The sequence below is a fragment of the Schizosaccharomyces cryophilus genome, assembly GCF_000004155.1.
Source record: "Schizosaccharomyces cryophilus OY26 unplaced genomic scaffold supercont4.4, whole genome shotgun sequence".
Classification (NCBI taxonomy): Eukaryota; Fungi; Ascomycota; class Schizosaccharomycetes; order Schizosaccharomycetales; family Schizosaccharomycetaceae; genus Schizosaccharomyces; species Schizosaccharomyces cryophilus.
Window position 1 is genome coordinate 151,788 of NW_013185627.1, and position 14,380 is coordinate 166,167.

General features: G+C 37.0%; 5 protein-coding genes and 3 non-coding genes across 8 annotated transcripts; 4 read left to right on the forward strand and 4 right to left on the reverse strand.

Moving 5' to 3' along the window:
* Nucleotides 1-291: 291 nt before the first annotated feature.
* Nucleotides 292-5,020, reverse strand: SPOG_02280 (histone H3 methyltransferase Clr4). Its single transcript, XM_013168221.1, has one exon. The coding sequence runs from the start codon at nt 4,739-4,741 to the stop codon at nt 3,275-3,277; it is 1,467 nt and encodes a 488-aa protein (XP_013023675.1). The 5' UTR covers nt 4,742-5,020; the 3' UTR covers nt 292-3,274.
* SPOG_02279 (meiotic chromosome segregation protein Meu6) lies at nt 1,239-3,314 on the forward strand. Its single transcript, XM_013168220.1, has 3 exons — nt 1,239-1,693; nt 1,742-2,012; nt 2,060-3,314. Exons 1-3 carry the CDS (start codon nt 1,356-1,358, stop codon nt 3,044-3,046), a joined length of 1,596 nt encoding a protein of 531 aa, XP_013023674.1. The 5' UTR covers nt 1,239-1,355; the 3' UTR covers nt 3,047-3,314.
* A 290-nt stretch (nt 5,021-5,310) lies between the features above and the next one.
* On the forward strand, nt 5,311-5,382 carry SPOG_16256. Its single transcript has one exon. It is a non-coding gene; the product is annotated as a tRNA-His (tRNA).
* A 454-nt stretch (nt 5,383-5,836) lies between these two features.
* Nucleotides 5,837-7,680, reverse strand: SPOG_02281 (uncharacterized protein). The gene has a single exon (XM_013168222.1). The coding sequence runs from the start codon at nt 7,256-7,258 to the stop codon at nt 5,996-5,998; it is 1,263 nt and encodes a 420-aa protein (XP_013023676.1). The 5' UTR covers nt 7,259-7,680; the 3' UTR covers nt 5,837-5,995.
* A 229-nt stretch (nt 7,681-7,909) lies between these two features.
* SPOG_16257 lies at nt 7,910-8,024 on the forward strand. The gene has a single exon (XR_001203095.1). It is a non-coding gene; the product is annotated as a 5S ribosomal RNA (ribosomal RNA).
* Nucleotides 8,025-8,170: 146 nt separating this feature from the next.
* SPOG_02282 (uncharacterized protein) lies at nt 8,171-9,722 on the reverse strand. The gene is made up of 2 exons (XM_013168223.1): nt 9,010-9,722; nt 8,171-8,954 (listed from the first exon to the last, which is right to left on the reverse strand). Exons 1-2 carry the CDS (start codon nt 9,491-9,493, stop codon nt 8,635-8,637), a joined length of 804 nt encoding a protein of 267 aa, XP_013023677.1. The 5' UTR covers nt 9,494-9,722; the 3' UTR covers nt 8,171-8,634.
* Nucleotides 9,723-9,937: 215 nt separating this feature from the next.
* Nucleotides 9,938-10,052, forward strand: SPOG_16258. Its single transcript, XR_001203096.1, has one exon. It is a non-coding gene; the product is annotated as a 5S ribosomal RNA (ribosomal RNA).
* A 1,717-nt stretch (nt 10,053-11,769) lies between these two features.
* Nucleotides 11,770-13,139, reverse strand: SPOG_02283 (uncharacterized protein; the record flags this gene model as incomplete). Its single annotated transcript, XM_013168224.1, has 3 exons — nt 11,770-12,309; nt 12,466-13,064; nt 13,121-13,139. The coding sequence occupies 3 exons, from the start codon at nt 13,137-13,139 to the stop codon at nt 11,770-11,772; spliced, it is 1,158 nt and encodes a 385-aa protein (XP_013023678.1).
* Between the last annotated feature and the right edge of the window lie 1,241 nt (nt 13,140-14,380).

A 14,380-nucleotide genomic window follows, 5' to 3' on the forward strand; every position in this document is an offset into this window, starting at 1 on the left:
AAGTGTCGAGTTAGAGACTTAAAGTTGAGAATGAAAACGAAATAAATTAGATATTACTGATACTTGGAAGATTTCCATACAAAGGTCTTTGAATTAGCTTACGAAGTGAGGATTAGGGACCATACAAAATACGCCAATTTCCATAAAATTTAAGAATAGATATTTGTCTTTTAAACTGTTTTATTAGTTTCCATAGAACGCGATGCAGTCTCCTTTTTTCATAGAAACATTCCCTTGGATTTTTTTTTGTTTATGTTTACAAATCATAAAGATATATTACCTTTTCTATACGCGCGACCTTATTGTAGTTTATTATGCATTATTATGAGCTCTGTATGTAGCGGTAAATAGTAAACAAACAATACCAGATTGGTAGAAACTTCAAATAAGAGAACATAAACAACTGTTTCGTAATCGGACTTTATTTATGCAAGTAGAATTGTCAAACAAGAAGAAAAACCCGTATATTCTAACAAAATGAAGGATATCAAGAGATACATAAGAAACTTTAAAAAGCAATGAAATCTGGAGAAGCAAAATGGAAGCTATACAACCTATAACATTGCTTATCCATCAAGTATTATCTTGAGCGCCAAAGCTGACAATTCACAGACATGTTTTTCTTGAACAAATGCAGTATGTAACAAAAAGCGAAGTTCTACTGACCGAATGCAATGAAGAAAAACTCGTTTACACTATCAAATCAAGTATAAATAAATAAGAGGGCTCAAAAAGGAATGTTTCAGTTCCTTGCTTTCATCACGTAAAAAAAGCATATTTCAATTTCAGCATGTTCCTTTTCAATGGTAACTAAGCGTCTACCTTTCGTGTCTTCTTTATAGAAAGAATTTTATTTAAATACATTTGATTCGTACAAAAAAAAAAGGGAGGGATATATTAGTAAAATGCAAGAGTTCACCATCACATAATGGACGCACATGAAACGAAAGAAAACCAAAACCAACTGTAAACATGATAGTAAGAAAGAAGATAGTAACTCCTATGTTTATAAAACCAAGACGGCTTTACCCCAGCGATCCATCTTGTAAGGAAAAAGCCTACATATATGGGGCTGCATCCCAAATGGATTGAAAGATGAAAGAAACGAGAATTAAAAAGCACAGAGATTATTAATTTTAAATAAGCTGTTTATACACCTTTGCTTTATGTTTCTTCGAAAATTTGTTTGTTTTTGTTTGTTTATTTCTTTGTCCCCTTGTTTGTTTGTTTTTGTACCCGCACATTGCATGCACAAACTGAGGATGAGGGGTGGTTTCATCCTTTCTTTAACCAACACTAACTTTTTTCAATTCGCCCAAGATTGAGTCGTTGAACGCTTTGTTTGATTCTGTAGCATGTCTACTCAAAGCCCTGAAGCACGACCTGAACAGGTTGATCAGCCAAGTACTGAAAGTTTGCAGCAACATTCTGAAATCGATTCAGGATTTGCTCAGGCCAAGGAGATTCCATCGGAGGTAACTGAACCTTCCGCTTCTACTGAGCAAGCAGCAAACGAACCTGAACCAACAACTGAACAAGCAAAGGAAGAGGTTGAGGAGGAAAACAATAAGCCTAAAGAAACTCCCGCCGAAGAAGGAAATAAGAAGGCAAAGAATCCTGTGGTCATTGAGACAACGCCCAGCGAGTACCTCTCCGGAGGCTACTTGTACTGCCGTTCGAATGGCCTTATTCCGTGAGTCATAAAAAAAAATCCACAAGAAAAATTACCTAACACATATAGTCATGTTATTAAAAGATACTTTTTCATTAAGGACTCCCCTATGCCTTTAGAATATCTTAATTATTACTACAAAAAGCACTTCCAAGGTTCTCTCAACAAGCAACCTGAAGATGATCCTTCTTTGAGTTCTGAGCAAGCTAATGAGTCATCTTCATTAAATTCGCAAAGTTTATATGTTGATAGAATTGCCAAAGCAGTTGAAGGATGCAAGGGGTTACTTTTCTACTCAAAGTCTCAGTGCACTAGCGTCCCAAGCGGTATTATTTCTCTGGTAAGTTCCTTTTACCAATTAAATGAAACCATTAACAAAATTTCTAGTTGGATGTCGAAAAAGTGGAAGCCGGTAATGGTAACAAGTTTTTGCTATTTTTCGAAAATGGAAAAACCGAAACATTGGAGGCCTTAAACACTCAAAGTCGAGATGCTTGGATCAAAGATCTAAACGTCATTCTTTCCCAGAGACAAGAGATAAAGGAGGAACTTGAAAATTCGAGTACCTATGGTGAAACTTTGACTAAGCTGAACAAAATTGCAAACAATTCTGGAGCCAGCCCTTTGGAAACTTTACGCTCTCTTTTCCCATCCTTCAAAGGAAAATCTACTAAAGAGGAACAGACTCCTTCTGAAGCTGCGGAAAAGCCCGAACCTACGAGCCCTAAAGACAACGTATTTGATTTCTTCCATTATCTTTTGAAAGGTAAAGACCATGAAAAGAGCCAAGAAGAAAAGCCCGAAGAAACAGTTAACAACGATGCTGCCGATGGTGTGACACAAGAGGAAGCAACAGAGGCTCCCTCAGATGTCCTTACTCAACAACCTGAAACTACGGAGCAAGCTGTTCCAGAAAGCAATGAAGCTGTTCAAGAAAGCCCTAACAAGAAGCGGGGATATGGCTTGCTTGCATACTCTAAGTCATGGAAGACTCCTAAAGCCCCGAAAAGTGCTAAGTCTGAAAAATCAGTACAGACCGAAAAAGGAAGCAAGGCAACTCAACCCTTCGAAAATACAAAGGCAAAACTTGAGCACTTACCTACTTCACTTTCCCGCAAGCTTACTGAATTCGTGCACAAAAAGAAGCATGATAAGCCCGCTGATGCAGAAGTGGTATCTCTTGGTACTGATAGTGCTGCTGTGAAACCGGAAGAGCCACCAACTCCGACAAGCACTCCTGCAGTGAAGACAGTTAACGAAGCTAACTCCACGACAGAGAACCACAATGGATCAGTCCCTGCTGAGGAAAGTACTCAAAGCATCATAGCACCGGAACCCAGCCGTGAACCTGTAGTCCCTGAAATTGCTGCCTAAACCATTTTAATAACACGATAATTTCGTAACATAATTTTATGGCAGCGGCCATCATTCTCTCCTGTCGCTTTTATTCGTACAAATAGTACAATCTATTTGTTTTCAACAAGGAATCTATATAATTATTGACTAACTTGATAACGTGATGCAAACTATAATAGAAATGTCTATACCTGAAAGTATTCGTTATAACTTTGGGAAAGTAAAAGACGTAAAAATCTCAAGACCTTATCCAAATAGCCATCCACGACAATTGGTAGCTCCACATTTGCACTTCCTTCGTATTTTAGAAGACCTCATTTGCTGAGATTGTTGTGAAGACTGTGAAGAGTTATCTCGCACTCCTGCATAATCAAAAGTAAGTTCCTCTAGAGGTTTTATATCCTTAATGGCGAAGAAAGCAAGGTCGTATATAGTTCTAAATCCATGATTACGTATTACAGAATAAATAGCTAAATTAGGCGAACAAGAATGATTAAAAAACCGGGAGACATCACCGTAAGTTTGTGCATCGACCGTATAAACACTCGAATCTTCAAACATATCCAAGTCAAACAAATAAGTAATACCATCCTGATCATAATTTTTGTCACGTTTGGCAGCCTCTTCAGAGGTTATGACTTCCCCCAGATAACAAGTAATGAACGTCCCAGAGGGAATAAATCGAAGAGAACGAACACCCCAACCTTTTCCCTTGGTTTTGAAAATTTCTAAAGGAAGAGTACGACCACGTTGTACTACACGATTAGGGCAGCTCAGTGGACAACAGCAGAAGGAGTTGCATTCATAAATAACAGCCGGAGCATCGCGCCGAACTCTTCCTTGTGCATCATAAGCAAATTGTTTTGGCTCTTCTAAATCATCCAAGCATTCGCACCGCGAAGGATCGTTTAGGTTACAACCATCAGCAGAACAGGTGCAACCGGATTGGAAATTCGGATCTGGAGGGACAACGCCTTCAGTAAGCCGATATGTTGTGATAAACTGAAAATACAGAGAAGGGCAAGGTTCATCATCTACTTCATTCACCAAAGTGATCTCCGGTCCTTCTAAGTTTCTTAAACGTTCTCGAAACAGTTCCTTTTTTTCGTAGAAAGAAAGATAACTATAAGCATTTTGTCTCACAGGGCCAACTTGATTAGTTACTGTGAAGTTCGACGTGGTATGCAAGGGTTGAGTAAAAGGCTCATTCAATGTATCCGAGATATCTTTTTTGGTATCTGATGGTTCGCTAGTTGTTTCCTTTTCCTTGTCTGAGTTATCATTTTTGATATAGCGAAGATTAGTCTCGGGACGATGCCGCTTTTCTTGATTTGATGAAAGAGAGGAAGCGCGTTTACGAGCGGTGCTTACAGAAGGTTTTGAGAGCCTCTTACTTTTGAGGTCAGAAGTTGTATTGTCAGAGCGAGCCTCTTTTCGTAAAGGTAATGGATGTTGTTTGAGTTTAGGACGAGGTGGCGACTTAAAACCCTTTTTATGTGTTGCGGTTTTTTCCAATTTTTCTAATTGGATCTTCCGCTTTTTCTGGTCCCATTCAGCAAGAATTTCTGCACAGCCAGAAAGGTTTTCCGGAGGCTCCCAAGTGTCACTTCGAGCAGAGTAATTTAACCAACGTATTCTATAAAGTTTCACCTTACCATGCCGGTCTAATTTTTCGTCAACGACTTTTTCCACCTCATATTCTTTCGACGGCATCTACCGAACAAGAGCAGCCCTCAAGAAAAACTGTAAAGAAATTCAAACAGAAAGCTATTGAACCAAAACAAGACCAAATAAAAATAAAAAAATTGGAAGAACTGTAGAAACGAGCGTGAAAATAACTTTAAACTCCCAAGATTTTGAAAATGACTGCTCCCTTAAGAAGCACCACTATAATACATGAAATAGAGACATACAGAAGAAGATGAGAATAAAATAATGAAGGAAAAGGCCTTTCCAACAGCTGTCGGTAGCTACTAATGCAATAACTTGCAGGTGGTTAGAGTAAGAAAGCAAATAACGAAAACGATCGATATCACAAAATTCATTAATGAAACGTAAAAATCTTCCTGGTAAATAGGAATTCTAAAAGCTGAGAAAACTAAACAAGAGTATTCTTATATGGATATTGAAGATCCATTTCTTGTTTTATTGAATCAATTTGCAGTCACTTTTCAGCATACATTCCTTTCTCTACTTGTATGTTGCGATGTACCTTGACCGCTATGATTTGAGACTAAACTAGTTTATGGTTACATAAGACATAGTTTGAATTAGTATAACAAGCTCACATGGTCCAGTGGTTAAGACTCATCGTTGTGGCCGATGCGACCCAGGTTCGATTCCTGGTGTGGGCAAAATTTTTTGTAGCGGGTTTGTATACTTTATCCACGAAAAGAATCGATTTGATTTTTTTTTAAGTCAACAATTGGTGCTTTATTCTACTTTATTTTCTTTTGTTTTAAGAGCTATTCACTCTTAACGTACAGGTAAGATTACCAATTTGAACAAGTACTTGTCTAAATCAAGTCTAGAAATTGTTTTAAATATTGTGAGGGTATGAGCCTAATGTCCACCGGCTACACCTAGGCGAAAACACCAGTTCCCGTCCGATCACTGCAGGGGTTCATGGGATCTCAAAGAAAGCACCAAAAATAGTTTGAATCAAGCAAAAGTTGCTGGTAATGTGGTTTCCTGGATTTCTCTAGTAAGTTTCAGGTATTCCAGAGGATTATAATGGTATATGTACTGTACACTTTTCATTGCTAGTGAAGCCCCGTCTTGCTATTCTGAACTAGTCATCAATAGAAATCAAAACAAATGAATAGAATAATATTAAATTTTTATGAAATATGAGATCATTCGTGAAATAAAAAACGAATGCATATTATGTCTATCAATTATGGAATCTTTTCCATAGACGCATTATTAAGTATGCTTGAAATTAGCAAAAGAAAGCTGATTTGGACTTTAAAGTTCCACACTTTCTTTGTAAGCAATCTGCTCATTTTGAGAGGGATACCAGATATAGCAAGGAATAATGATTTCAATAAAATAACGAATAACCCAATATATAATATCAGTCTCTAAGGAGCTTCTCCTAGAGTAGCAGAAAAATTTATCAAAGGAGCTTGTACAATAAAAAAAAGTAAAAACAGCGACGCAGTAAATTAGTGAATGCTTACAAACCTTCGCAGAGCGTTCAGATTTATTATTGAAATGATCCTGTTCTTTATAAAGCATATAAATTGAAGACAACCAAATAACATTGGAAACGGAATTATTTATCCATATTTCGAGAAATTGCAGAGGTTCAAAATCAATCACATTGGAAACAATATGGAAGAAAAGTAAAAAAGACAACCCAGCGACAACCCTCAAAAGAAATTTAGGTTCTACAGGCCGCCAGACCCCAATACCAAAAGAGGCAAGGATAAGGAGTAAACGACGAACAAAAACTTCGATATGGTATTTCAAATGACAATAGGCATATTCATCACAGATATTAATAATGATACCAATCGCTATGTTTACAACATGGATTAATAACCCATATTGAATAGGCAGTATTTTTGCTGGTTGGGACAGCAGTGCGTAGATCCAAAAACAAGCTGGAATTAATAAGAGAATTGTAATTAATGTAACAATTATTGGGAAAAAGTCGAACTCTGGATGGGGTTCATACCCGGGATCTCCAGTGATATCTTCATAAAAATATCCAACAGAAACACAAGCACGAGAACCCAAGCTTGTCAATGGCCTTGTAGCAATACAATAAACATCCGAGTCATTTATCTGAAAGTGTCTATTTATAAGAGTTTCATTGATCGAAATAATGTAGTTCATCACCGACGTTTTGTTACACTCAAATGGACCTGACCACACTTCTCGCTTTTCCGGAGGAATATGAATAGAAGTATCAAGTTGGTTTACCTGGAGCTGTGAAAAAAATGCAGAAAAAGGTTCCCTCTCGTCTAAGGAACCCAAAGCACACTCCCAATCCTTTGCATTGAAAAAGGTAATCGCCTTTGGTCCACCATCTTCATCATCCCACCAACTACTAAATGCGGCATACAACAACGAGTCTGATTGCACTTTAAAGCCTTGACAAAATAAAGTCAGTTGGAACGCTTCATCTTCATCTTCAGGATTGGATTGATAACTGTTTATTTGTAAGAAGTAAGAGAAAGAAAGCAGCCATAACAGCCAGCTTTTACCTCGCATAAGACCCATTTGCAATATCAGTAGTTTATGTTTGGTAGTTGGTAGAAGAAAAAGAAATTAGAGAAGTACGACAGACAGCTAACTACGTGCGGGGCCCCGAACGTAATTAATTTCATGTAATGAGAGTGACCAAGACACAGAGACTGTAAGGACCTAGTTGTTGAATTTTTTTGCTTTTTTTTTTTCTTATGAAGAGCCTAACGAAATCAATCCATAACTAAGCAAATGTACAGAAAGCGATTGATCATTATTGTAGAGCTAGTGCTATTTGCTAGCGCTAGTGCTAGTAATAGATTTAGTAGAGATACAGTTACAGTCTACGGAAAAGGAATCGCTAACATTTGAGACGACATGAGGATTTGAAAGAAACGACAAGTTCCCATTACCGGTTGAAATTGTACCGGAAAAGCTTGAATACAAGATGGGAAATTAGGTGTTCTCTCAGTTGCGTTATTTATAACTACAATTATAATTATAACTAAAATTATTATGTTCTAAAGACATAGGATAGGATCATAAGCGACCCGTGCCCTTCGAAAGTGAAAAGCAGTTCCAAGGCGAGTATGCAAATTAAAGAATTACGTTTTCCAAAAAAATCAAACAGCACAAACGTGATTGTCGTAAAATGTTAAGTAATCTAAAAAGACTATACAGATGTCTACGGCCATACCTAGGCGAAAACACCAGTTCCCGTCCGATCACTGCAGTTAAGCGTCTGAGGGCCTCGTTAGTACTATGGTTGGAGACAACATGGGAATCCGGGGTGCTGTAGGCTTCCTCCTCTTTTTGTTCTTTTTCAAAAAGGTTCTTTCCATGGTTGAGCTCTTTACTGCCATACCAATGGATGAAGTGCTATGTTAATACAATACAAAGGAAAAGGGCACACATCTAAAATTACAGTACAAACAAATAAGAAGAAAAGTGTAACGATGTTATTTCTTAAAAGCACAGAGGAGAATGGAGCGTCACGCAGATGCAAGATGTAATCAAAAAGAAAAATGATACTCGTTAAGGGACATTGAAAAGTCAATTCATAGTTGTCGTCCCGGTCTAAAGTACAGATCACACAGCGAAAGGATTGCCAGTGAAACAATGACAATCTATTCACGTACCATGTTATGTAAACGTTCACTTAACGTTCACTTATCTCAAAGTCAATACGATTTCATCGTAGCATCAAGAATGACCACGCATCTAACGACATCAGCAATGCAAAGTACAAAATAAATAATTTATGCAAAAAACGAACGTAAAAAAGTGTGTTAAAATGAAGATAACGTAACATAAAAATACTGAATATGAAACAGAGAATGAAAAGAACCCTCTCAATTTCTCAGTTCACCAATTAAAAATATCGAAAGAAGATAGAGTCCGAAACCAAGGAATCAGCTGCTTTCCAAATTCCCAGTGTTTTCAACATCCCTAGATTGACTTGGTTTTCGCTGTCTTTCCGGAAATTGTTCAACGCATTCAGAAGATGGTTGTTCATCTGTAAGAGTATTAGGGTCACTTGATAGGTTTTGAGACTCGGATGGGATTGTATTCAGTGGGATGGGATTATCACCCGCCAAGTTGTTTCTTTCCAACGTCGTGTCGAAACCGAAGATTGAAGCAATCAAGGGATTAATAATTCCAATTAACTCAGTGAACCCATTTAGTAACAGGATGGGAACATTTAGTGACAGAATGAAAAGATCCAACAAGTCTATAATTGATCCATTAGTAAAAGTCTCAAAACAAATATCTATAAATCAACTCACATGAAACAACAAATACGCAAATCCAGAAAGCCAAAATGGCAAGAAGACCCGCTAGACTCCACTGAATCCATGCATTTTCCATTGACTTCTTTATAAAAGGAAAAAGAAGAAAGTCCGAAAATACAAAATCCAGCACAAATGCAAAAATGTAGCACCAGACAAGTCGAGCAGTTTCATTTACCACTTTGACAGTAGCTTGTGGAATCCTAGCAACCTTTGCTGGACAGATAATTAACAATAATACTTCCATGTTGGAATTTTCAGAAGCATTCATGGACGCTTCTTGACTCTTCTTTTCAGAACATGGTGGACCGCGAATTGGACGTAAACATAAATAACCTTTTTCCAAATCATCCACATGAGACGAATAGTCGATTTCGCTGTATGACGGTAAGCAGCTGTCTGAACTGGTAGGAGAAACCCAGAAAGGAGATTCGGTTGGTTTAGCAACTTCCGGCTGCATTTCTTTCTCTTTTTCATTCATTTTTATTAGAAGAAACTGAAATTTTCAGCTGTCTTTGAAACGGTCACAATGAATCGCGAAAACTACCCAAAGTAGGTAGTAGAAAAACCAAAAATGCATCAAAGCCCACAAAAAAGCACCTAAATCAATCAATTCACATTACAAAGAAATGAAAACAGTTTAAAATCGTCAAGAAATGAGAAATGAAACTGCAATGGCAATGGCTAGAGTTTGCTGAAGTGAAACGGGCATCAATCAATTTAAGTTTCTTTTGGTGCCTTTCATTATTCTATTTACCGTCGTCTCGAAACTCTTCGCTGTATCAGATTTAATCGTTGTTACTTCTTTTGCTAGGGTAACATGTTATCCTTTTGGCTGGTAAATAAAAAAGCGGTATGGTGGAAACTTGAACCTTTAGATCGGCTAGCGGTTAGTATTCAACAAAGTTTCATTATGTGAACATCTACGGCCATACCTAGGCGAAAACACCAGTTCCCGTCCGATCACTGCAGTTAAGCGTCTGAGGGCCTCGTTAGTACTATGGTTGGAGACAACATGGGAATCCGGGGTGCTGTAAACTTCTTTACTTTTTCTACTTTTTGAAAGTTATTAGATTTATCTTTTAGTTACTTTTGCAAATGTCATGGAAGAGATCGAACTGTTGTATACTTGCTGCAGATCGTTACTTGCCAGGTGACAATACATAAAAAAAGGTCTATTTTGAAAGTAAATTCATTAGTCACCTTTTGCTATTAAAGACTAAACCATCATATCCAAATGCAATTATTACTACAGTATATAACCTTGTATATGAATCTAAAGTGATACCAGCAATTCTCAGTTTTACTGTTCGTTCTAGTTATGTTATTACAATAAAATTAACCCATTCATCGCCTCTCAACCGGCGGAAAACGCAAGCATGCCTTGTCCAATGTTTTCCGTGAATTTCCAACACTGAAGGTTCATGTTGTAGCCAAATCAGCTAATAGATAATGTATAAAAATGCTCAATAAAGACACAAAAATAAATATTCGGTCGAAATAGACCGCTTGTAATGTTCTCTTTTTTCACTTATTTAACTCTCGATCGGAAGAGTTAAAGCTCATCATGAAAGAAAGTTAAACAAATTGGCATTAAATTTGAGTGGTAGGATTTCACTGCAGCTCTATTTCAGCGGAGGAGTTAGTACATCATCTCTTTGTTGATATCTCGAAAGTGTAGGCGAACTGCTGCTTTTAGTTGAGCATTTGATCTCAAATCCAATACAATATAAAAACTTTATAAAAACCTTGACAAGAAGCAATAATACCACCAAAGAATAGTCCAATACTGCCAATTATTCGCCCAAGTAATGCTCCAGTACTACCAATGGCAATATACACGAAAGTTATATAGTTGAGCAAGGCTCTTGTTGCCATGACAGCAATTCGATAAAAGACTGCCTTTTGTTAGCAAACAGCTGTTGATGATAAACGATAGCTTAGTATTTCTGATGCTTTGCAGTGATGCTCCTTTATAAACTTGAGAAAGCCACTGATTCAATTACTATCGTTATTTTACTCTCTTTTACTTTGAGGGAATTTGAATTCGATGTAAAAATTTCGCAAACGCAAAACTCAACAGAAGTGCAGCCAAAACTAAAGCAGCTCAGCCTGATTATTCCAAACATTTAGAATCAAAGTCGAAATCAGCCCTATTGGCAGGAATTATAGGAAAAAAAAAGTTTTGGCACCAGCAGGAAATTTCGCTTCTCTTACTCAACATTTTTGTCAGGATAACATTGTTGTTCAAAATCATCATCTTATCGTATACAAAAGGAACAACAATAAGTAACAAGTTGCTATTTCGCGTTTGTTTACATCTTTTTCTTACTGCTTTTCATGAAAATCACCATGTTCATTTCTTGATGAATTGATTAGTCGAAACGTTTTTTATGTTCCTTCAGTAGCTTTCCGCATTGCCGTTGGCTCACCTGATCTACAGTCAAAATTTTATGAATGCGCGTTCATAAGACGAAAAGATATAATGACGTTTACAAATTCCTTGTTGATTCAACGAGTTTCAAACGCTTACTCAAAGAGAAAATTTTTGTTGGATATTTTATATTAGTTTGCTAAATTCTCGATAAAAACCAATGTATAGCAGCCGGGTATCATTAAAATATGCTCAGGGTTGATATCAAATATTCACGCAGACAATTGAACGCTATGGGAATTGCCACTAAAAGTTTTAAATTAAATTCTGATTCATCGCTTAGTAACTGGGTAAAATCAGGCATTTAGACTTCGTATCTTGGTTCATTTGGACTCTATATATTCTTCCTCATTGTAACAGACCAATTCATTATGTGAAGGGCGCCATATATAGCAAGGAATTAAAACTTCTGCTCCATAGCGGATTATCCAATATATAAAGTCCTCTATGCCTGGAGCTATGCAAGCAGGACGCCACGATGAGTTGGTAGTAAAATATGACAATACAAAAGGACGCAACGTAATCATACCGACACAATAAAAAAGAGAATGCCTTACCAACCTTACGGACTGCTTCGATTTCATGCAAGATCCAGATGTAAATGCTTGGTATAAATGATAAATTGCATACATCCAAATTAAATTGTTGCTCGAGTCATTCAAAAACTCATCAATCAAATAAAAGGATGTTTCATGTATCCAAAACTTCCAATTGATTAATTTATGGACGGTATGGAACACTACAGGGATAAGTAACAAGATCGTACCTCCCGAAACTAAATTGCCTCGAGTTGGACGCCATACTCCAAAACCGAAAGCAATAAAATATAGCACCAGACGTTCAGTAAATATATCAAACGATTTCTTGATTTCTTCAACTTTCGAAAGAGTGCAAAAACTTGGATATGGGTTTTCACAAGATCTTGTCCATCAAAAGAAAAATGGAGCTCCAAAAGCAGAGCTAATGGTGAGTAGCAAAAGTCCATATTGCGCTGGGAAAACCTTTGATCGTTGAGAAACCATCGCATAAATCCAGCAAATAGCGAGCAAAAGGAATCCAAAGGTAAATATTAAAGGGCTGTAATAAGAAGCATCTTTTGGAGCAGAATTATCATCAAGACTAGAGCCCCAACTAATTCTATGACTCCAAACTGAATCAAAATGAAGATATACTGGTTCACTATTAGATCCATTCTTTGAGACTGGTCTCGAAGCAAAGCAAAATGTGTTTGGGACCTTTTCTTCAAATTCTATATAGCGGTATGGGTGGGTAGCGTTGGTTGCAAAGGTGAAACTATAGACAGAACCGCCGCTAGAAGGAAAAGGACCAGTCAAAGTATCTCTCTCCTCAGGGCGGATGTATTGGGATATAGAAAACTTTCCGCGTTCCTTAATAACCTGGGAAAAAGGGTCTTTCATCGCTTCGCTATCACCAAGCGCTACTTTCGATTCTTCGGCTGGAAAGTAAGTGACAGCAATTTCTTCACCTGCAAAATAATTATACTTTGTACGTTTTTCGTCCGCATTTACCCATTGGCAATCAATTCTGAACTGAAAGTTTTCATCGTCTTTGACATTATCAGAAGGAATTTCAGAAATTGAAATACCAAGCTCAAGATCTACTTTAATCAATGTAAACAGCGTATACCAAATGAAAAAAATAAGCCTCGTTTACCAAACTGAAAATCTCGCATTTTGAGAATGTTATTTCCTAAAAGTTGGCGGAAGGCATGTAAGTACTGACGAACGTGGAATGTATTTCCCTCGCTTTCGCTTAACTTTAGTGCTTAAATGAGATTTCATCCCTTATGCTTTATTCCCTTTCTGTCCCGTTTTTCCTGCATTCTATAAAGTCATTTTTTCTTTCTTTGCTATTATTTAATAAGGGAAACAATGGTAAAGAATTGGTTTGTCAGGATCCAATGGAAGGGAAGCGAGCCAAGCCAACAAGTACTTAGTTACACTATGGCTCGTTTGATGTTGCCGAAAGCAGTCCAAATCGTACCCAAATAAAAGGGTTGCTAGCGAACAGAAAGGTATCATAACTCTTAGGGCGAACCGAAAACACTGGTATTCTTTCGAGAGGTTAGCTGACAAATTGATAAGATTAGAATAGTCAACAAGTAGGATAAATGCAACGCCAAAAAAAGCAGCTTATTCCATCCAAATGGTAAACGCAAATAAGAAATTACGGGAAAGACATATGAAAACACCATCCTTAAGTAATTGGCCTTGAAGGTATTACTATTCTACATTCTCCATACATACCGTGTGAGAGAAGTCAAATAATTCGTGTACATATGTCATCTAAAGGCCATTGTAGGAAAGATATAGAAAATACTTTTGCGACGAATTGTAAACAACAGAATTTTGATGGAAATTTTTTGAATTCGCGAAACGATGAAGACTTCCAAAATAGTTTATACAATCACAGTTATAATATGTCCCGTAAATTGGCATTAAAGAGAAAATCTTTATAGGAAGGCTTTTCTGCCCTTTTGTACCATTGAACTTGTTCTAAAAAAGAACCCAGCTATTTCATTAGGCGCATTCATTGTAACTGTTCACTTATACAGTAGAGTACTCAAAATCTTAACAGTAAAGTAAGACATCCATTCTACTTTTAGGATATCAAGCATGTCGCTATAACCATGAAGATGAAATAAGGAAAACTTTATCCGCGATCGTTTTAAAATTATCTTTTAGAACTCTTCGGTAAAAGCTTAGACTTCCACGGCCACAATATTCATCAAGTACTTAGAGAAACGAGAGCAAATCGCGTAAAACGTCGTTGACGCAAATTTAATCTGTAAAGAGCAGTTAATCAAAATATATCTTTCTTAATGGTTATATTAAAAATAAACATATGTGTTTTACACGCATCAATGTCTATTGTAGTACAAGGAGTTTCTTTAGAAGACTTTTTAGCTTGGGC